A 22,995-nucleotide genomic window follows, 5' to 3' on the forward strand; every position below is an offset into this window, starting at 1 on the left:
AAAGAGAGCCAGCATGGTGGCAGATACTTTAAATCCCACCACTCAGGAGGACAAAGATAGATCTCTGAGTTCAAACCAATCTAGTCTATATAATGAATTCCAGACCAGCCAAAGCTACATATTGAGACCCTGTCTCAAAATACCAAGAGTAAAGATAAGTGGCTGGAAAGAAGGCTCAGTGGTTAAGAGCACTGACTACCCCAGAGGACCCACATGGCAGCTTACAACTGTCTTTAACTCCAGGATCCAACACCCTCACACAGACATGCATACAGGAAAAACACTAATGCACATAAAATTAAAAAAATAAATAAATTATATAAAAAAAACTGTAGGTGGCTAGGGATGATGGTTCAGACCTGGATTAGAGTTCAAGGCCAGCCTGACCCTAGCTCACAGTATGAGGGGCTAGAAAGACAGCTCAGCCGTTAAGAGCATTCATTGTTTGATCTTCGAGAGGACCCAGGTTCAATTCCCAGTACCACATGGTGGCTCACAGTCATCTGTGACTCCACTTCTAGAGGATCTAATGCCCTCTTCTAGCCCCTGAGAGCACAGGATGCACATAGTACACAGACATACACGCAGACAGACATACATGCAGACAGACATACATGCAGACAGACATACATGCAGACAGATCCACACTTGTAAAATAAAACACATCTGTTCATTGTTAGGTGTTTTGAGGGTTTTTAGTGTTTGTTTGTTTGTTTGTTTTTGAGTCAGGATTTCTCTGTGTAACCACCCTGGCTGTCCTGGAACTCTCTCTGTAGACCAGGCTGGGTTCAAACTCACAGAGTTCTGCCTGCCTGTTCCTCTTGAGTGCTGGGATTAAAGGCATGCGCCACCACCACCTGGCAAAATAAATCTTTTTAAAACAACAACAACAACAACAATAAACAAATGACAGAGTGGCAGATAGAAGGTCCACTTTGATGGGAGGTCAGGGAAGAGTCTAGCACAGGGCTGGCTTGGAGTGAATGCTGAGAATGGAGGATCAGCCAGGCGGTGGTTACACAGCACTCCGGAGGCAGAGGCAGGAGATCTCTGTGAGTTCAAGGCCAGCCTGGGCTACAGTGCAAGTTGTAGGAAAGCCAGGGCTACACAGAGAAACCCTGTCTTGAAAACCAAAAAGAAAAAAAAAAAGGAAGAAGAATGGGGGATCAGTGCCCAAGGCAGCACTGAGCCCAAGAGAACAGGAGAGCAAGCAACACACCTTGACAGTAGCTTCTCTCTTCCAGGATCCCATCCGGAGTTTTGGAAAGTCCTGCTTCTGAAGCCAGTGCTGAGGGCCATAACCACTTGGCCAGCTCTGATCAGGACCCCTCGGTGCTGGACAAGGAGGGCAGCTCAGGCCCAGGCAGCAGCCCCTTCCAGCTCATGGCCTCCTCAGAGGAAGACATCATTGATTTGAAATAGTGCGTCTCGTTGGCCACCCTTAGTTTCCGTACGCAGGTTTATACTGTCAGCAGCTCCAGCATCCTGGCTCAACCAAGTGCGCCTTCAGCCGGGCCGCCATCTACTGGACCAAACTCCCACACCCTCAGCCAGCTGGGTCACTCTCCGGCGGAGTCCAGTGCCATCCTTCTTGACCCTTGTCTCTCCCATTCAGGAACCGTCAATCCCCTTGTAATAAAGGTGGTAGATTTCATTGAGGTTTTAGATCAAAACTTTGAATAAATCAGAAATGTTCATTCTTATTCACTGCAACCCTCCTCTTATATTTTATAGATTTAGATGGAAATTATTTTTTGTAAGTTTGACTTATGTCACATACTATGCTTCTTTTATGAAAAAAGATGCTGCTTTTTAATTTTACTATATATAAATAAGTTTTCTTTCTGCACCTTGGCCCTGTTGCTGCCTGTGTTCACTGGGGTGGGGCCCCCACACTCCTGCCTAGAGACCTGGGAAAGATAGATGAAGCCTCCCACTTCTTCCTCCTTCGATCTCAGATAATAATAAGGCAAGGCACTGCAGAGTCTTGGGATACATGCATCCTGTGACTGTGAGGCCGTGTAGCCAGGAAGTAGTGGATCCTTGCCACGCAGAGCTCTTGCCCCCCTCCCTTGAGAGGGTCCACCTGCTTTTGTTTTGCAGTGTTGGGTATGGACGCCGAGGTGTTTCCCATACTAGGCAAACAGGCTCTGTTGCTGAGCTGTGTCCTCAGCCCCGCCTTGCTCTTCCATATGAACCCAGCATTGTCCTTCCTCTTACAGATGTATCAGAACGTTGAGATGGAGAGCTGGAGAGCTGCCTCTGTAGTTAAGAGCACTTGCTCTCTCAGAGGACCCTGGTTTGATTCCCAGCACCCACGTGGTGTCTCACAACCATTTCTAACTACAGTTCCAGAGGATCCAATGCCCTCTTTTGACCTCCAAGGGCAGGAGGCACACACATGGTGCACATACATGCATGCATGTAAAACACTTATAAAATTAATAATTCTGGTTTTTAAAATGCCTACCCCAGCTCCCTCCTGAAAAGTAAGCAGGAAGTAATGTGGACTGAACCAAACACAAATGAAGTAGGTGAAATAACAGCCCTGGCCCAGAGGTCACAGGTCACCTTTGGTTTAGCAGTCGATTCCCCTTCATGCCAACATGGCCTATGGAAAGAAACCCCATTGTCTGCCCAAGAGGAAGCAGCTCCGAGGAGTTCTGATGTCATGGTATCAGAGGTTAGAGCCTTGCAGGCCATAGGAGGCCTCCCTTCCCCTCCCCCTTCTGCACAACAGTTCCGTGTGATACATGGGACCAAAAGTAAGCTTTAGAGGCTACATCAACCCTGCCAACAGTTGTATTAGGTATATTCTGGCATTTCTCCGGTTGGGGGCTTGTGGGGATGTAAGTGGGTTTACATGTGGGAGCCAGCAGTCAGCTTCACCTGTTGTTCCTCAGGGGCCATGCACTTGTTTTTTTGAGACAGCGTCTCTCATTAGGATGTGGCGGGGCTCACAGGTTAGGCTAAGCTGGATGACCAGTGAGCCCCAGGGACAACTTGCATGCACCTCCTCAGTGCTGAAGTTACAGGCATGCACCTCCTCGGTGCTGAAGTTACAGGCATGCACCTCCACTCCCAGCGTTTGCAAGAATGCTAGAGTCAAACCCAGGTTCCCATGCTTGAGAAGCAAGCATTGTACCAACGGAGCCGTCTCCCAGGCCTCTCGCCTTCTTTTGAAAAGGAAACAGGCTCAGAACTCAGAAAGCATCTATGATTTGAACCTTGGGTTCCCTTAGTCCCAGAGAACTCTGCTCTCTCTGCCCTGTGGGCCTCACAGAAACAGGCTAAGTGCTTCCTGTCAGGTGGGGTAGGCTGGCATTCATTTTGTTTTAGGATTGGGGAGGAGAGGTTGAGACAGAGTTTCATGCACCCAAGGCTGGCCTTGAACTCTTGATTCTCCCACTTCCACCTCCCAGGTGCTGAGTGGCTTGTGCCACATCTAGTTCTTGGCCTCTGTTTTTCATGTTATACCAATTAATGAGCTTGTATCTGTATTTTTCCTGTCCTTATTGTTGTTGTTATATCTTGATGAAAGAGAAGAAAATTCAAGCCTGTATTTATTCTTCCAGAAAGGACAGTATTGAAGCCAGCTGTGACAGGTAAGAGACAAGGGTATAAGAAATACAGAGGAGGCAAGAGAGAGACATGACTCAAGCTGGTGATGCTTTGCTCATAAAAAAGGGGGGGGGTGCCAGGCAGCAGTGGCACACACCTTTAATCCCAGCACTCGGGAAACAGAGCCAGGCGGATCTCTGTGAGTTCGAGGCCAGCCTGGGCTACAGAGTGAGTTCCAGGACAGGCACCAAAACTACACAGAGAAACCCTGTCTTGAAAAACCAAAAAAAGGGGGTGGGTGGGGAGAGTGAGGCTTTTCTACCAACAATATCTAGGCAAATGTGGGAAGGGAGAACATGGCTAATGGCTCATGCGTGTCCATGGCTCAGAAGTCTAGCGCTAGCTGGGCCACCCTGCTGTGCCACGGGCTCAGGGACAAAGTACAGGGTCTAGGTGCAATTTCTCCATGGCCTCTGCTCCGCAGACACCAAGCACCTCCTGTCCAAAGGGGCTGACGCCCACTGGGAAAGAAAAGAGCAGGCGGTTATGAAGCAGTATAAGAACTTATCCCCGAAGCATGAGGTTTTGTAGGGGCAAACAGGCGGCTGGCTGTCTTTAAGATAGGCTTGCAATAAGGCCTGGAAAATGTTGGCTGCTACAACTGACTGGCTGCAATAATGTCAAACCACTATACTAACGGGCATTTGAGAGCTTCGCCTGCCCACAGCTCTCCTGGAAGACAGTCCATACCCCCACTTACAGATGAAGACACCCGGCACAGGGAGGGGCTAGGTGCCTCCCACTGTTCTTTCCAGAAGTACATGTGTGGGCAGTGCCTGCCCAGAAAGCGGTGGTACATAACCAGAGGGAGACTCGGGGAGGTAGAAAGGCAAAGGTTCAAAGCTGGGGATGATCTGTGAGGCAACCAAGGAACAAGGAAACCACAGTCCCACCCTCCCCACCTCTGGAACGGGGACCTGACAGGGTCCTCAGCATCTCGGGGTCCTAGATTTTGTAGCACTCATGATGAAGGTGATCTCCCCCCGGAAGCACCAGGTCAGTCTCAGAAAGTCCAAGGAGAGGGACAGGTAGCCCAAGACAGTCTGCTCGGAGACTTTTCACCCTGAGGCTCTCTGAGGCAGAAGTCAAGGTTGGGGAAGAATGGCTGACCATGTTCCAGGGAAATGTTATGTAGTAAGGGTGGGAAATCTTGCGCCAGCCAGCCCATGTGCTCCGCCTTTGACCCACTACTACCCTCATTAGCAGAGGCTAGATTGAGAGACAATGCCACAAAAAAAAAAGAAGTAAAACTGTAAGGTGGGGGGATGACTCGAGACTTAGGAACACGTGTTCTCGCAGAGGACTCTGACCTAGGTCCCAAGCACACCCGCACGTGGTGGCTCACAATCTGTGACTCCAGTTCCAGGGGATCTGACGCCGCCTTCTGACCTCCACAAGCACGAGGCACGCACGGGGCACACACACATACACGTAAGCAAAACACTCACAAAGAAGTTTAAAATAAAAATAAAAACTAAAAACAAATGAAAGCACCAAAACATGGGCCAGCGAGATGTCTGCTGGCAAAGGTGCTTGCCCCCAAGCCTAGCGACATCAGTTCGATCCGGGTGACCTAATCCACATGGTGGAAGGAGAAAACCAACTTGAAAAAGTCCACTTCTGTCCTGCACAGGGGCGCCATCACCTCGGCCCCACAACAGATGTTAAGATAAACAAACGTCTAAAACACCCAAACTTCATTGGCTAGCTCAGTCCTGGTGGCCACGCCTTCAGACTCATCCCACACTCCAATTGGACAATCTTGCCCACGAGGGCACAGGCTCCCATTGGTCAGCTCTAATTGGGGGCGGGTTCTAGCGTCCCATTGGCCACGCCTGCCGCGGAGGCCGCGCTCGCCCGAGCGGCGACAGTTCGCGGGTCGCTCTCTGCGGTGCCAGCATGTCGCCCGAGGACGCCGTGGAGACGCTGCCGCTATTGCGGCCGCCGGCCGTCAGGTGCGGACCCCGGGGGTCTGCGGCCTCCCTCTCACGCCCAGCGGCGCCGCTCACGCCCCGCCTTGTACCCGCAGCGTTCCCCGCGGCCGCCGGGTCTTCCTCGCCGCCTTCGCCGCCGCCCTGGGCCCGCTCAGCTTCGGCTTCGCGCTCGGCTACAGCTCCCCAGCCATCCCCAGCCTGCGGCGCACCGCGCCCCCCGCCCTGCGCCTCGGAGACAGTGCGGCCTCCTGGTTCGGGGTGAGCCCGCGGGGGGCCCCCACTCTCCGCTGCACCCCAGGGTCCTTATTCTCTTTCCTCTGAGGCTGCGGGGCGTGGGGTGGAGGGATCGTGGACCATGGCCCTTGGTGACCGTACGGGTTCCCAGGCCATCGTGACCCTGGGCGCTGCGGCAGGGGGCGTACTGGGCGGCTGGCTCGTGGATCGTGCAGGGCGCAAGCTGAGCCTCCTGCTCTGCACCGTGCCCTTCGTGACCGGCTTTGCCGTCATCACCGCGGCTCAGGACGTGTGGATGCTGCTCGGAGGCCGTCTCCTCACTGGCCTAGCTTGCGGAGTCGCCTCACTAGTGGCACCGGTGAGTGGTTTGGGCCTTCTAGATGATCTTTGCCAGGAAGGGGCAAAGCTAGTCGGCAGTGAAGCCATTCCTCACGCCCAGCATTGCCCTTAGTTGAGCCTCTTTTACTCTACAAATGATGGTATCCCTGTTGTTTAGCAGTTATGACTGGATTCCCCTTATTTTCATGTTAGCAGGGCGGTTCTGTTCTGCTTTGTCCCTGGGACAGACTTCTCACTACCTTCACTGCTTGAAACCTACACATTTGCAGCCCACACACCAGGATCATTTACCTGGGCACAGGCTCTTCTCTAAGTTCAGTCCGTGCCCTTGTAAATTAAGAGTTATCCCTGAGCTGGTTGTGAGGTCTTTGTACGGGAAGCTGCTGGTCCAGGCATGGTCTCTAGAGAGACTTGGGCCCTGGTAACAGATCACCAGCAACCCGCAACCACAGACTTGGATGACCACGTCCCTTCCTCACCTCTCATTCTCTGCATCTGTCTGAGCTGTGAAGGAGCTAGAGGAGAGGGAGGCTGTAGACCTGCAGATTTTTTTTTTTAACTAGGATAGTCTTGGGCATAAGGTATGGAATAATCTAGAAGTATGGTCGATGCCTGTGACCCCTGAGCTTTGAAGAAGTGATGGCAGCCCCTGGTCGAATTAGGCTGGACAAGGGCACTTTCAGTGTCCTGGGTAGCATCTGGAGCTGACCAGCAAGGGAGAAGTCTTTTGTTCTAACTCACATTTGTGCGTATTAATCGTGTACTGGGCTGGGCCTGGTGGCACATGCCTGTAATCCCAGGACTTGAGGGGTAAACACATGAAGATCAGGAATTCATGGTTATCTTCAGCTCATTGGAGGCTAGCGTGGGCTACATGAAACGTCTAAAAAAATAAATGAGTATAAGGAAGTTCTGTGCACTCCTCGCTCCCCCTGCTCATACACACAGCAGCAACCATTACCCACAATCCTCTCTAAAAATCTGCAGAAGATGGGGTGTCACCCTGCGGCAGTGTGGTTAGACCCTTACGTCTAAGGGCCCAAGTGAAGTCTCACCTTACCTACGCAGGTGTATATCTCGGAAATTGCCTACCCAGCCGTCCGTGGGCTGCTCGGCTCCTGTGTGCAGCTGATGGTTGTCACCGGCATCCTCTTGGCCTACGCGGCAGGTAGATTTGCACGATGTCTTTATCCCCGTTAATGGCTACGTGGCCACTTTGGAAACTGAGGTTTAGAGAGGGCAGGAGTTTGCCCAGTGCTACTGACCAGGTGCCAGGTTCTCGGTCACACTGGAGCTTGGTGTGGTAACCGAGTGCCAGGGAGAACTAGAGCAGGTGGTTTCTTCATTGTCCCAGAAGCCCACGGCACTGGGGGGTGGGGGTGGGGGGGAGACTCAGCAGAGGGTTCCAGTGCAAGGAGGGGCAGGGTATAGGGAAATGCATTAGCTCCCTCACTGGGAGAACTGGAGTTTCAGCATGTTGTCACTGGGTTCAAGTCACATGAAGGAGGCTGGTTCCCAGAGACCCTGAGGGGCAGAGCTGGTGGCCTGCAGAAGTTTCAGGAATTGTTTCCTCATTAGGAAACCTGCCACACCGCCACTTGCTATGTGACTTTGGCCAAGTTTCACTGCCCCCGAGAGCCTCAATTCCCCATCCCTAAATAAACGTCCAGGGCCAGGAGAGTAACAGCATATGGATGTGCCTGAGAGCACATCCCCAATGAGAACTGTTAAAAGATGAGAGCCATGGCGGGTGGGGTGGCTGACAGGCTGTGATCTAGCCTGGGGTATACATACTGGATCTTCACAGTGAACCCCACACAGGTCTCAGTCTTTCATGTTTAACCCCTTTGTCGTCCCTGCAGCCTGGCTGCCTCAGGAGCGCTGGGTGAGCCAGAGCCCCTGCGAGGCACAGATGTTGACACTGTGGTGAGGAGACAGTCAGTGTCCTTCAACCACAGTGTTGCCTCCAATGTGTCTTCATCACACTGCCTTGCACTGACCTGGTTCTGTCCTTTTGACCCACTGGTATGAGTTGACTGTGACACCAGAAAGTGACATTGTGGGAACAATAATGCCTCAGTCACAAGACTTAGTGGAACAGCAATTTGTGAGCCTTACTGCTAAAGCAAACTGACTCCTGCAGGCTGTCCTCTGACCTCCACACACGCTGGGCCATGCATCATGCATGCATTTATGTTTTTCAAGACAGGGTTTCTCTGTGCAGCCCTGGCTGTCCTGGAACTCACTCTCTAGACCAGGCTGGCCTCGAACTTAGAGATCCGCCTGCCTCTGCCTCCCAAGTGCTGGGATTAAAGGTGTGTGCCCCCAGGCCCAGCTTAGTTACTTGTATACCGCTATGACAAAACACCATGCTTAAAGCAACTTATAAAAGTCAACATTTAATTTGAGGTGTATGGTTCCAGAGTCTCCATCATGGTGGGGAGCATGGCAGCAGGCAGGTAAGCATGGCACTGGAGGGCTGGAGAGATGGCTCAGAGGTTAAGAACACTGCTTGCTCTTCCAAAGATCCTGAGTTCAATTCCCAGCAACCACATGGTGGCTCACAACCATCTGTAATGAGATCTGGTGCCCTCTTCTGGCCTGTGGGGATATGTACAGACAGAACAATGTATACATAATAAATAAATAAATCTTTAAAAAAAAAAAAAAAGCATGGCACTGGAACAGAGGCAGAGAGCTAACTGGGAATGGCAAGGACTTTTTAAACCTCAAAGCTGCCCCCACTGCCACACCTCCTACTCCTTCCCAAACAGTCCCACCAACTGCGGACCATTCTCATTCAAACCAGCACATCCCAAATAGTTAAATGATATAATAAAATTATGATAAAAGAATAACATGGGGCTTGGGAAGTAGTTCAGCAAGTAGAAGAGCTTAATGCCTAAGCATGGGGACCTGAGTTCAAATCCCAGAACCCACATTAAAAGCTGAAGTGTGGTCATGAGTTCCTGGAACTCCAGTGCTGTGGTAGGACAGAGACGGGAGGATGCTGGGGCTGCTGACCCCCACCCTCGCTCCAGGTCTAATGGAAGACCCCTGTCTAGGGGATAAGGTGGGCAGCAGTAGACACCAGTGCCTCCTCTGGCTCCTACACTCATACATGAGTGCATACACGTCACACTCACACAGATAAATCAAGAATCGCTTTAAAAGCATACTGTAGTAAATGCATCAACGCAATAGCAGTCATTTCTAGCCATTTTGCGGCGCCCATGCTTTAACATGACTGGGAGGGCGGCCTTTGGGCTCCACCAGTATCACCACTGCAGTGCACTGTAATATGTTACTATGGCTACAAGGCAGGCTTGGCATGGACATCTTTCAGCTGTGATAACTTTACATCCTATGTGCAGTCCATCTGTATTCCCCTAAATAGATGCCACCCAATGATGTCCTGATGGAACATTCCTAGTAGCAGCAGTCTCTAACCAACATGAAGGCAGCCGGGCGAGGCAGTGAGGGCCACCCTTGGAGCGAGTCCCCGGGCTGGCAAGGGGGCTAGGCTGGCTCGACCTGGCTCTGACGTCTGCCTTTGCAGGCTGGGTCCTGGAGTGGCGCTGGCTGGCCGTGCTGGGCTGTGTGCCTCCCACCGTCATGCTGCTGCTCATGTGCTGGATGCCCGAGACCCCACGCTTCCTCCTGACTCAGCACCAGCACCAGGAGGCCATGGCTGCCCTTCGGTTCCTGTGGGGCTCTGAGGAGGGCTGGGAAGAGCCCCCCATTGGGGCTGAGCACCAGGTGAGAGGCTGAGAGATAGCCTGCTGCCAAGGCCACACGCCTGAGTGTCAGCAGCCCTCCCCCCTCAGTGAGGACCAGGACCAGCCTGCCGGGGGGGGGGGGTGCAGCCGGAGCCCCACTTAGCTCCTGCTGTCCCAACAAGTGAAAGCCAGGCCTGAGGGGAACCGGGGAGGGCTTCATTTCCTGGGAACCACAGGCAGGGGAGTCTCCAGAGTCAGGGCACGCAGACACTTTGCAGCTGTGTGACTGGCCATCTTTGAGTCCTCACCTCATGGTGATGCTGAGGTCCACACGGATGGCTACAGGAGGTACTCTCCTCCCCCAGGTGGAGGTGAGCCTGAACACACACAAGTGCTTGTCAGGTACAGGATTCTTGCCCGGAGGGCTGGAGTGCCAGCCTCCACCCCTCCCCTCCTACGTGAGGAGGCTGCAGAGGTCTGTCTGCACACTCAGCGCCACATGTGGGGTGGGGCCAGCAGGCTGAGGCTCAGTCCCTCACTTAGGCTTCTGGGCTCAAAGAGGGCTTCTCGGGTCGGGAGAGAGAACACTGACAGCCGTCTTTGCGGCAGGGCTTCCGTCTGGCTATGCTAAGGCGCCCTGGCGTCTACAAGCCCCTCGTCATTGGCATTTCACTCATGGCCTTCCAGCAGCTGTCAGGGGTCAACGCCATCATGTTCTATGCCAACACCATCTTTGAGGAGGCCAAGTTCAAGGTAAGAGGCCTCCGCCCAGCCTGCCTCATGCCACATGTGTGATTTAGCCTCCCGAAGCCTGGGGCTTTTGACCCAGCTCAGAGACAGAGGGAGAGGGAGGGACTTGCAGACCAACTTTCCCCTCTTCCAGGACAGCAGCCTGGCCTCGGTCACGGTGGGCATCATCCAGGTCCTCTTCACTGCTGTGGCGGCCCTCATCATGGACAGAGCAGGGCGGAGGCTGCTTCTGGCCTTGTCGGGTGAGGCCTAGGGGAGGGCTCAGCCTCCGCAGCTCACATGGGGAGACGGTCAGGGAGGCAAGTGACCATCTGTGCCCAAGCCTTCTTTTCCCACTGAATTGGGGAAGGGCTGTGGTGAGGTCAGGTCCTAGGCAGTAGCTTTGGCCTACACGCCCATGGTGCCACTGGAGCCTGTGAAGGCCGCTGTGGGTGTGGTTGGCCGTCGCCGCCCTTGCTGCCTGCGTGTGCAGGTGAGAGACTGCTCGAGAACTTCCCAGCATTGGCTGAGGGCTGAGCTCCAAAGCATGGTAGGAATGCTGCCCAGTTGGGCTACCACGGCCAAGGTGTGAGAATGCGGAAGCTGGCCTTACTCTATCGGAGCAGCTGCACCGCCCTCTAGGCCCGTCCCCCGCACCCTGCCAAGCCTGAACCCTTGCCTGCAGGTGTGATCATGGTATTCAGCATGAGTGCCTTTGGGACCTACTTCAAGCTGACCCAGAGTGGCCCCAGCAACTCCTCCCATGTAGGCCTCCTGGTGCCTATCTCTGCGGAGCCTGGTGATGTCCACGTGGGGCTGGCCTGGCTGGCTGTAGGCAGCATGTGCCTCTTCATTGCTGGTAAGAAGGGACTCGGGACGCTGAGGGGGTGGTTTTCCCTGTAGCCCACCAAGCCAAGTTCGGTAGCACACACCTTCAAATTTCATCTTACTTGGCTTTGCCCTCTGTCCCAAGGAACATGACTTCTGTGCATGTGGCACTGAGCTAAATTCTTTCACATACTCTCCATGACAACTTGCAAGCAAGTCCCATCCTTGTCCTGAAGTCTAAAATGGGAAGGGACTTGCCCAAGGCTCCCAGCAGGGTTGAGGGCTGGTAGAAGCCCTAAGGCCCACAGGCTGGGAAGAAGGATGGTGTCGGAGCCCAGCATGTGGGCCTCAGCACTGCCTTGCTCCCGCAGGCTTTGCGGTGGGCTGGGGACCCATCCCCTGGCTCCTCATGTCGGAGATCTTCCCTCTGCACGTCAAGGGTGTGGCTACTGGTGTCTGTGTCCTCACCAACTGGTTCATGGCCTTCCTGGTGACCAAAGAGTTCAGCAGCGTCATGGTGAGTGTAGACCCCAGCCTTCCCCTCACACTGTCAGCAAAGGCTTACCTCATGAAACTACTTTCACTGCCAGAGAGACTCCTGTCTGTGACCTTGAGTGTAAGCTGAGGCCCCCTCATGACGGGGACACTGCCATCTCAGGAGTGGCATGGAGCCAGAGGCTGAACCAAATGAGGAACCAAATGATCCCCTAAGTCTTCAGTCTGTGTTGGGGTGAAAATAACATGGCCGGCCTTCCCCATTAATGAGTGTCAGAGACACAGGTCAGGAGCCCGTGATATATTAAGGAAACTTGACAGGCCTGGGCTCTGACACACACACACACCGAGGGAGAGGGCCTGCTTCCCTGTGCGTACTGCGTAACCGTCTCTCAACATGGACCTGAAGCAGCAGCAGCAGCGCGGGTACGCAGCAGGCCTTCCTCTAGGTTGAAGGGATGTCAGTCCATTCACATTTCTGCCCTCGGTGTTAGCTGACACTGGTGTGGCTGTGGCCTGCCAGCTTCTAGAGGTCGGTCCTGGGGCAGACGAGCGGCCATCTGTCCAGTCACTGGTGCCCTCCATGTCTCCCGGCATGGGCCATGCCCAGGCCTGTTTAAGGCAGCAAAGATGGCACCAACTGAGGAGAACAGGGTTGCTTTCATGACAGGTGCCAGGAAGGTGGTGGGTGGCGTGGACACCCAGCTAGCCAAAGACATGCTCAGGCAGACGGGGCCTCCCAGAAAGCCCAGAGGAAGGCGAGCAGAGCCATCATGGAATGTAATAGGGAGCAGCCAGCAAAGGACCTGGGGGAGGAAGCCCAGGAGGACGTGACAAAGACCCAGCAGGGACCAGGGGAGCACCCTGCTGAAGAGGCTGAAAGGTCACTGGTGTCCTCTCCTGCAAGGAATGAACGGAGGAGGGGACTTTGCTCTGCCACCTGCAGGGTCGCAGCCTCGCCCTCTCTCAAGAGCAGCACTTCCCCTTCCTCAACACAGAGGACTCACAGCAGCTGGGACACGAGGGCAGCGCCTAAGGTGTAGGAGTGAGGGCAGGAAGCCTGGGATGCCCAGAAACAGGAACCTGTGTCCTTGACATTTCTGATCTCAGGGCAGTCCCTACATTACCTACCGTGAGCCTCGGTTCTCAGACACACATCACCTTGGGTGGCGGTGAGCTATCAGCCACACAGCTGGTCTCCAGAGACATGCTAAGCCCGGCAGGGCAGGCTGCAGTTAGGGTTGCGGGTTGAGAGGGCTGACCTCTGACCTCTGGCTACCTCCACATGTGCCTTCCTCTTCTGCAGGAGATCCTCAGGCCCTATGGCGCCTTCTGGCTCACCGCTGCCTTCTGTGTCCTCAGTGTCCTTTTCACGGTGACCTCTGTCCCTGAGACTAAAGGCAGGACTCTGGAACAAATCACAGCCCGTTTCGAGGGACGGTGACAGCCGCTTTCTGTAACTGGCAGCCCTGAGCTGGCCTGACTTTGGGCTTCAGAAGGAGTAGAGTGCCTGTAGCTGAGCCACACCTCAGTCTGAGCCTGGAGCCCCCGACTCCTCACCTCAGAGCCCCTCCTTGTCCAGGCTGAGACCCAGGCCAATGCTGTGAGGTTCACCAGGTTCTGGATCTAGTCTCTGCAGCCTGCGGCACACGCCGGACATCTGAGGAGCTGTGCAGCCGAGCCTCGCGGGAGCGTCTCCTGCCTCAGTCAGCATCTGAAGTGACGTGAGGCCTCCTGCCTCCTGTTTTCTGGCTGGGGATCTTTTGGCTCTTGGGTCCTAAGCATCTGCCTGTGCCTCACACTTGACTGTGGGATCAGAAAGGAATTTGGCCACATAAAAGTTGGGCTCAGAGACAGGGTTGTGACCTCTTTGAGTGAGCCCAGATTGAGAAGAAATGTTCTAGTCAACCAAGCCCTCCTCAGCCCTGCCCAGAGATCCTGTGGATCCACCTTGGGGTCAGCCACCTTACCCATCACTTGGAGGTTCTTTCCAGCCCTTTCCTGGGTTCAGTGTCCTGGGTCAAATCTTGTTGAGTTTCCAAAAATAAAAAACCTCTTTCTGTTTGGGTTTAATGGAGCCAGAGTCTTTTGTAGGTTGCTTGTATCATGGGTCATGCATTCTGGAGTAAATTAGAGACAGATCGAGTTAGCATGGTTGACAGCAGCCGGCCATCTGCTAGAAACTTTACTGGCATGGAAAATCTGTCCCTTTCCAGAGGTGACCCCAAAGTGAGACCATGGCTCCATCACGAGGCTTCTCCCGACACCCGCTGTGTCAGTTACTCAAAACAGCGGGCCTGCCGGGCGGTGGTGGCGCACGCCTTTAATCCCAGCACTTGGGAGGTAGAGCCAGGCGGATCTCTGTGAGTTCGAGGCCAGCCTGGATTACCAAGTGAGTCCCAGGAAAGGCGCAAAGCTACACAGAGAAACCCTGTCTTGAAAAACCAAAAAAAAAAAAAAACAAACAGCGGGCTTGCGGGGCACTTGAGGCGGAGGCAGGGGCATCTCTGAGAGCGTCCTTCCACCGTGTGCACCTAGGACCCTGGACAGCAGGGGTCGTTCCCCAGTGGGTCATCTTGCCAGCCCTCACGCCTGGCTTTCTGTGGACGTCCTGGCATCTGAGTCAGGTCCTCAGGCTGTCACAGCAGCCACTTTACTGACTGAGCACCCCCAGCCCCTGCTGTCATTTTTTTTACATTTATGGTGAGACACGTGTGTCATAGCTCATGTGTGGAGGTCAGAGGGCAGCTTTTGTCCCAGGTTTTGGAGCAAGGGCCTTTGCCCACTAAGCCATCCTTGCCAACTTCAAGTGTCTGTTAGGATCCTCTCTGGCTGATGGAAAGTGTGTTGCCAGTTAATCATATGGATGGAGCACTGTGGTAGCTTTCACCATCTCGGTGACTTAAAGTTGGACAAGAAAGAATGTAATTGTAAATCTATTTTTGTTTGTGACTTTTTTTATTTTATCTTGGGGACAGTCTCACTCTTTAGTCCATCTCTTATCTCCTGATTCTCCTGCTTTAGCCCTTGGCTTCCCTGTTCCCTCTTGCGCTGTAAGGACGCCATTCTCCCTGCTGTCCTGGCTGTTTAGTTGATGCCGTTCCTGCTCTGTCCCGACTGTTTATAGTCAGTGGACGCTGTTCCTGCTCTGTCCCGACTGTTTATAGTCAGCAGACATGGATCCTGCTCTGTCCTGTTTAGTTAGTGGACGCTGTTGCTGCTCTGTCCCAACTGTTTAGTTAGTGGACGCTGTTCCTGCTCTGTCCTGTTTAGTTAGTGGACGCTGTTCCTGCTCTGTCCCGACTGTTTATAGTCAGTGGACGCTGTTCCTGCTCTGTCCCAACTGTTTATAGTCAGCAGACATGGATCCTGCTCTGTCCTGTTTAGTTAGTGGACGCTGTTGCTGCTCTGTCCCAACTGTTTAGTTAGTGGACGCTGTTCCTGCTCTTTCCTGTTTAGTTAGTGGACGCCGTTCCTGCTCTGTCCTGTTTAGTTAGTGGACGCTGTTCCTGCTCTGTCCCGACTGTTTATAGTCAGTGGACGCTGTTCCTGCTCTGTCCCGACTGTTTATAGTCAGCAGACATGGATCCTGCTCTGTCCTGTTTAGTTAGTGGACGCTGTTGCTGCTCTGTCCCGACTGTTTATAGTCAGTGGACGCTGTTCCTGCTCTGTCCCAACTGTTTATAGTCAGCAGACATGGATCCTGCTCTGTCCTGTTTAGTTAGTGGACGCTGTTGCTGCTCTGTCCCAACTGTTTAGTTAGTGGACGCTGTTCCTGCTCTTTCCTGTTTAGTTAGTGGACGCTGTTCCTGCTCTGTCCTGTTTAGTTAGTGGACGCTGTTCCTGCTCTGTCCCGACTGTTTATAGTCAGCGGACGACGATCCTGCTCTGTCCCGACTAGTTAGTGGACGCCGTTCTTCCTGGTTGATGTTTTTCTCTCGCTTTCCACTTAGATCCTTTTTGTGGGGAGGATATGGAGACAAGTTCTTGCCCTAGAGCAGCCCAGGCTGGCCCTAAAACTCAACTGTAGCTCAGGCTGGCTTCAAGCTTAGTGATCTTACCACTGGGTGCTGTAATCCCAGGTGTGCAATTCCAGGTGTGCAAACCACACCTGCTTTCACGACACCTTTTTGTGTCTTTGTTCTGTGCTCTGTTTCACTTTATGTTCTACAAATACTTTGCCCTGCCAGTCATGCTTTAAAGCAATTCTAATCCTTTTCAGTTTATGACGATTGTGAGACCACACCCTCCCCTGGTGAGGATTCTTGAACAGAATCACACTGGCAGCTTTGGTGGGGTGAAATACTCTTCTGCAAGTGTCACTTAAGCCGAGTAAGCTGTAGGGTGGTGTTGCCCAAGTCTCCTGTATGAGGAAGGAGAGATGGAGCCAAACCCAGAATACATACAGGGTGTACAGAGAGACAGTGTACAGAGAGATGGATGTACAAACAGATGGGTGTACAAATGGGTATACAGAGAGACAGGGGTGTACAGAGAGATGGATGTACAAACAGATGGGTGTACAGACAGGTGTACAGATGGGTATACAGAGAGACAGGCATACTGAGAGACAGGGTGTACAGACAGACAGATGTACAGACAGTGTACAGCAAGACAGTGTACAGAGACGGGTGTACAGAGAGACGGGTGTACAGAGAGACGGTGTACAGAGATGGGTGTACCGAGAGACGGGTGTACAGAGAGACGGGTGCACAGAGAGTGTACAGAGAGACAGTGCACAGAGAGACGGTGCACAGTTGTTGCAAGGGGCTGAGAAGCCCAGTCTGCAGTGAGTCAGCGGCTCGTGACCCAGGAGTGCTGACAGTGCGACTCCAGCCCAAAGGCAGGCACGAGACTCAGTGCCATTGCTGCCAACGACCATAGCCAGCTTTTGCTGTGGGTACCGGAGACAGCGCTCGGGTGTCGGGCTGCGGAGCAGGCACCTCAGTGACTGAGCCCTCCCCCAGCCCCTAGTTTTGTCGTTCTCTCTCCGTCTTCTCCATTTGTCTTACTCTCTGTGACTTCATCCTGTGCTGTTTAGGGTGTCTTTTCTAAGGACATACACTTCCACCATTTAAGCGAAGCAGTGGTGGTACCTGCCATTAATCCCAGCACTGGGGAGGCAGAGGCAGGCAGATCTCTGAGTTCAAGGCCAGCCTGGTCTACAGAGTGAGTTCCAGGACAGTCAGGGCTACACAGAGAAACCCTGTCTTGGAAAAAAAAAAAAATCAGAATGAGGCATTATTTACATAAGCAGAACCCAACAATTAGTACAAAATCTAATGATTTATAGCACAGCGTAGTTATGAGCCACCACCACACTTAAGGACAGGACACTTTCATATCCCTGTGCAGCATCACCCCTGCATCTATGGCCCTGGACACCAGTGGCCTGTGCTCTCCACCAGGCTTCCCGCAGAATCGTATAAAGGTGTAATCATGGTGTGAGGCCTCTGTGCTTGGCCTCTTTAATGGAGCACAGCACCTCTTGGATTCATTCATGTGGTTAGGGGCATCAACAAGTCACTTCCTGTAATCTGAGAAGATGGTCACTATTTCCAGTTTGGGGATATTACTGGGGGCGTGGAGCCCCATTGCCAACATCTGCAGACATATCTTGTGTGTGGAGCGTACTTTAGAAGCTGCTTCGACTTTCAAAGTTGTTTCCCATCCCACCCGCAGTGGCTCCATGTCATTGACGCTAATTCCCTGTTATAAAGCAAGCTATAGATTCTAACTTTTTTAAAGTCGTCTTCTGTTTTCTGATTTCTCCTCCAATGAGTCTTGACCTATCTCAAACAGCTGATTTTTCTCACATATCTGGCATGTTTTGTCCGCACTTATGCTTAGGGCTGAAGAACTACATTCTAATACCTGGTATAAGTCTCCCGACTCAACACACACACCTCCCTGATACACTACAGATTTGTTTCTATTAATACACCTCCGATGTCATTTTGGTGGGTTTTGACAAGGAAGAAATGGAGGTGTGTACGTTTGGTTCACCATCAGTTCGTGCAGTTACCATGCTGACAGTACCTAGCAGAGGTAGATGCTCAGATATTTGCTGGATGTAAAATTATTCCACTGTATAACTATATCAGTACTTACGTCAACCCCTTATTAGATATAGAACTTAACGCAATTCCATAATCCACATTTAGGTTGTTTCCAGTCTCTTTATTGAGAATTTGGGTGTCATATGTAGATTCATTTTAAAAGGGGGGAGACTGACAATAGATGGAGATAAAAGGATTAAAGGACAATGGTAGAGATGGATGGAGAAGCAAGGAAACCCTGAGAGGTGAGGGGGTGGAGGGTGAGGGTGGACATGAAGGAGGTAACTAAAAGAACAGATGTTGTCTGAGCAAACCTTCACAGGATGAAACCATACAGGTGTGGTTGTTGGTCAACAGTGTGCACACTGGCAGAGCAACCCGTCCATCTTGATAGGCCGCAATGGCTGTGTCTGAGAAGGGCCTTCTCTCGTGACCAAGTCAGTTCTCAGGGAGTCACAGCAAAGGCCACGGTGTAGCACCTCAGACAGGTATGGACATGACTATGACTAGGGAAGTTAGCCGGCTCAACACATCAGGCCACAGGGGCTGAGGCAAGCAGCCTGCCCACACCACTGTCTGCTCAGGCCATCTATTCTCAGCCACAGACTGGTCCTTGCAAAGGTTAACTGCAGCTTGCCCACTGTCCAACCTCTGTTAATGGGCTAATGAAAGACTAGAAGGCAGGAGGTCAGGCGCATAGACCACTGGAGAGGTGATTAAACATGTAGGCACTATCACTGGCTTCAACCTGTATTCCCCATAACCTGGGGGAGGAGCCAGGCAGCATGGGAAAGGGTACGTCAGGATGCTAAATTCCAATTCCAGTGTAGTACTTACTGCCTGTGTGACCTGGACTGTCACAATGTCTCTAGGCTAATTGATTACCTCTAAATGGCCTGGTGCTGAGGTATGTAAAGTGCCTGAATAGAGGATGTCAAAGAAAATGCTGGCCCACAGCAGCTGTTTGAGGGGGGTGGTAGGCCTCGGCATGTGTGAACCTCGGATGTATCTATCACAAACGGACACTTGAAAGGAGTTGTCAAGGAAGGGCCTCACTCTATAAACCAGGCTGGCCTTGAACTCTTAATCCTACTGCCTTAGGTCTCTTTCCCCAGTGCTGGGATTCCAGACTACCACGCCTGGCCTGAGGTTTCCTCCTGTTTTTCTCCCCACCCTGCCGCCTCAGGGTACTGCCTTCCGACTACCCACCTGCTCCCAGATGCCAGTGCTCTGGGGATCCATACATTCCCCAAGGCCTCCACAGTCTCTGGAAACTTCCCCTCGGAGTATAAAGTTTGAGAAGCCAAGAGCCAGCTCCATCAGACAGTCCTGTGCCTGCCCCCGCCCCTCCCCCACCAAAGAGCCGAGGTCAACAGCCTAAGAACAAGGCCATGGAGAGGGGAGATGGCCATTCCCAGGAGAGGTGTAGCAGACACAACTCCCCACAAATGTCAATTACCCCTTACCACATCCACATTACCATCCCCGGAATAATGTGGGCAAATCCTGGTTTCTGCAAAGCGCAGAAGTGGCCTGCACCCCTACGTAGCCATATGCAGAATGACATCATCTGACACCTGAAGCACTCTGCTATCTCCCGGCGGTCAAAAGTGAGACCACAGGACTAACTAAGACAGGAAACCTGCTAAAGACCAGTGGCCCTTACGGGGGTTAGCTCCTACCAGGCCTTGGAGCCATGAAGATCAATCACGCTAGCTGAGGTGAGCTCGGGGCTGCTCGATCCCCAGCAGGGGAAACGATGACTCCCTGGGCTCCGGAGCTCGTCCTGACTGCTGAGCGTGGCAGGTCAGCGAACAGTGAGGTCCAAGCTGCTTGCCTCTGACCCTCCCGGCCCGCGCCCCACCGCAAACGTGCTCGGGGCACCGCAAACGTGCTCGGGGAGCAATGACCTCTGTTCTCTGGGAGAGTCGCCCACATCAGCACCCTTCCCGGCATCCCTGGCGGTCGGGTCGCCCCCCCGTCCAAGGTTCCACGTCCGGATCCGAGTGCCCTGAAAGATGCGGAGTTAGTTCCAGGATGGACTCTGGAAGCGAGGACGGGCATGCGGGAGTTCTGTGTAAAACACACCGCACGAGGCAACAGGGGTCACAATCCTGGCGGCCGGGAAGAGACCGCAGAGGAGCGGACACACAGTAACTTGTTAGAAGTGACTTCCGGCGTGCGGACTGCGCGTGGCCGGAAGTGACACGTTTCCTACGCGCCCGCCTGCTGGGTAAGCGGTCCGCGCGGTGTCTGGGTGCCCTCTGTGGGACGGTGAGAAGCGGCGGGGAGCTGTGCAGCTGTGCGCAGGAGCGCCCACCACAACTCTCTCCACCAGCGGTGTGAGCGGAGTGGGCTCTGCGTACCCCCTGCCTGCCTCTTACCCAGTGCCGAGAGAGACACGGGCGACGTTGGCTTCCGCCCCGGGAAGCAGCTGGGGATGCTTGGAACAGGGAACACTTGGAGGGCAGGTTCAGCCTCTTAGCACGGACTTCGCAGAGGACAGGGGAGGGTGCTGTCTGAAGGTCCTTCTTAGCCTGGGTTTCTCAGAAGAAAATAGATCTTTGCCGGGCGGTGGTGGCGCACGCCTTTAATCCCAGCACTCGGGAGGCAGAGGCAGGCGGATCTCTGTGAGTTCGAGGCCAGCCTGGGCTACCAAGTGAGTCCCAGGAAAGGCGCAAAGCTACACAGAGAACCCTGTCTCGAAAAACAAAACAAAAATAGATCTTAGCTCTCTTCATGTCTCTAAGAACTGTAACCAGGTGAAACAGCGTCTGAAGGTACTTGGAACGCAGAACAAATGTGTGACTATCCTACCTGCATCCCAAAAGATGACGATGTACAGGGGCACATCAGTAGGTCTGCGCTAAAACCAGTGCCTGGTTCTGACCTTTTATTCAGATTAAGTTACACATCATAGTCGTTTCACGCTTTTAAAGGTGACTGACCCTTTTACATTCGGTGGTTCAGGCAGTATTTTCATGTAGTTATGTAGCCACTAGTTAATTCCAGAACACATCATCTGGAAGAGAAACCCCTTATCTATTTATTAGTAGTCACTCCTCAGACCTAAGCTCCAAGTACCTCTGCTTCCTGTCTGGACTTGCTGGGCATGTTACATAGGTGGATTCATGCAATACATGGCCTTGTCTAGCCTGTCAGCGTGGTGTTCAGGGCTCATTCATGTTATAATGTGTATGAACACTCAGTTCTCTATGACTGAAAAACACACATCCCATTTTATTCCTCAGTGAATGGACATTTTAGGTTACATTCACTTATAGGTCGTTATGAGCATTGCTGCAATTAACATGTATGCAAAGGTTGTGATGACATATTTAACATGTGTGTGCACCCATGCCGAGTGTACATACATGCACACCCCCAGAGGCCAGAAGAGTTTGTTGAATCCCCTGGAGTTACAGGTGATTGTGAGCTACCCCACTGTAGGCACTGGGAATTGAACCTGGGCCCTCTACAAGAGCAGCCAAGCCAGGCAGTCAAAAAAGAAGCGGACATCCTCAGTGTGATTGTTTTAAGGGGAGAAAGCCTTCAGTCCTTAGTCAGAAGTATGTTAGTGCCACATTCCATAGTAGTTATTTCTAGTCAGGGTTTTGTTGTTTTTGCAGTACTTGAATTAGCATAGAGCTTTATGCTTTCTAGTTGATTTCGCCCTACCCTCTTAAGAATTTTGTGTTTATGCCTGTGAATAAATGCCACATGAATGCAGGTGCCCACATAGCAGGTGTCAAATCCATAAGGGCTGGAATTACAGGTGTTTTAGCCAGTATGGGTGCTGGGAAACACTCAGGTCCTCTGCAAAGACTTAAAATTCTTTTAGATTTTAAGGTGTATGTTGACCTTGCATTTATGTGCATCACATATATGTACATACATGCCCTAAGAGGCCAAAAGAGGGCATCAGTATTATTATCCAGCTGTCATGTATGCTATGAACAGAACCCAAGTCCTCTGGCAGAGAAGCCAGCATCCTTTAAACTTCTTAAAACTGTCTCCCCAAATTACTCAGGGTGGCCTTTCTACTTCAGCCTCCAAAATAGCCAGAATTATGGCGGATGCCAGGAAGCAGCTTGTGTTTTACAAGTGTCCACTCTGGTGCCCACCTTGTTTCTTCTGCTTATGGTAAGCTGAGTCACCCACTAGTAATTACTTCTCATCTGCAGCCCCTTTCCCCAGAGAACTAAATACGCCATATTTCTAAACCCACCTACATGGAAGGCATTATATACCAACTGATTTACCCATAAAATCCTAAGACCAGCAGAGAGGTCCTGGCTCAGGCAGATCTAAGTTCAAGGCCAGCCTAGTCTAGTGTTCCATGACAGCTAGAGCTATACATAAAAACTGTCTCAAAAAAAAAAAAAAAAAAAAAAAAAAAAAAAAAAAAAAAAAACCTATCTTGGAGAGCATAATTTTTTTTTCCCCGAGACAGGGTTTCTGTGTAGTTTTGGTGCCTGTCCTGGATGTCGCTCTGTAGCCCAGGCTGGCCTTGAACTCAAGAGATCCACCTGGCTCTGCCTCTCGGAGTGCTGGGATCAAAGGCGTGTGCCACTGCCACTGCATCTATGTCAGGTCTTCTGGAACTAGTTTGTTGTGAGCTGCAGGTGCTGGAGGAGCAGCCGGTGCTTTTAACTTCCAACCCCAGTCATCTTTCCACATCTGAGCGTAGGAAATGGCAAACTGACCCACAGCCCAAACACCCAGGGACCATGTCACCTGAGCCTCCCTACCCGTGTCAACACAGCAGCAGATAGGCCTCATCGATTTCTTTCAGTGCCTTCCCATTCCCTAGGGCGGCTGGATGGGTGTTTGGTGAGCTGAAATCTGACAGGTTTGTAGACTGCTGCCACCATGTGCCTGTTACAGTAAGCATGCTTGGTATCCTTGGAATTTGGCATGGTTGTGAACCACCATGTAGATGCTGGAAATCCAAGTCTGGTCAACTGAAAAAATACATGTGCTACAAAGTTATCTATGCAGTTTTTTTTTTTAATTCAAGTTTCATTGGACCTTTCC

The 22,995-nt window shown here is 52.3% G+C and overlaps 2 protein-coding genes and 1 long non-coding RNA gene across 13 annotated transcripts in view; 2 read left to right on the forward strand and 1 right to left on the reverse strand.

The window, feature by feature from the left end:
* The window catches only part of Garnl3 (GTPase activating Rap/RanGAP domain like 3), a 142,659-nt gene extending 140,956 nt beyond the window's left edge, over nt 1–1,703 (forward strand). For all 10 annotated transcript variants that reach the window (XM_028884762.2, XM_028884764.2, XM_028884761.2 and 7 more), the window contains one exon: nt 1,245–1,703. In XM_028884762.2, coding sequence (XP_028740595.1) covers nt 1,245–1,422 — 178 coding nt within the window. In that variant the 3' untranslated portion in view covers nt 1,423–1,703. The remainder of the gene's footprint in view (nt 1–1,244) is intronic.
* A 3,748-nt stretch (nt 1,704–5,451) lies between these two features.
* Slc2a8 (solute carrier family 2 member 8) lies at nt 5,452–13,965 on the forward strand. Its single transcript, XM_028884759.2, has 10 exons — nt 5,452–5,576; nt 5,651–5,813; nt 5,941–6,147; nt 7,197–7,296; nt 9,688–9,887; nt 10,457–10,600; nt 10,731–10,839; nt 11,262–11,435; nt 11,776–11,921; nt 13,206–13,965. The coding sequence occupies exons 1-10, from the start codon at nt 5,521–5,523 to the stop codon at nt 13,341–13,343; spliced, it is 1,437 nt and encodes a 478-aa protein (XP_028740592.1). The 5' UTR covers nt 5,452–5,520; the 3' UTR covers nt 13,344–13,965.
* LOC119087827 lies at nt 12,186–20,134 on the reverse strand. Of its 2 annotated transcripts, none has more exons than XR_005091300.1 (3): nt 19,869–20,134; nt 13,870–14,019; nt 12,186–13,705 (listed from the first exon to the last, which is right to left on the reverse strand). It is a non-coding gene; the product is annotated as an uncharacterized LOC119087827 (long non-coding RNA). The 2 variants fall into 2 exon arrangements; XR_005091299.1 differs by having other exon boundaries at nt 19,641–20,134.
* Between the last annotated feature and the right edge of the window lie 2,861 nt (nt 20,135–22,995).

Source organism: Peromyscus leucopus, chromosome 4 (assembly GCF_004664715.2).
Source record: "Peromyscus leucopus breed LL Stock chromosome 4, UCI_PerLeu_2.1, whole genome shotgun sequence".
NCBI lineage: Eukaryota > Metazoa > Chordata > Mammalia > Rodentia > Cricetidae > Peromyscus > Peromyscus leucopus.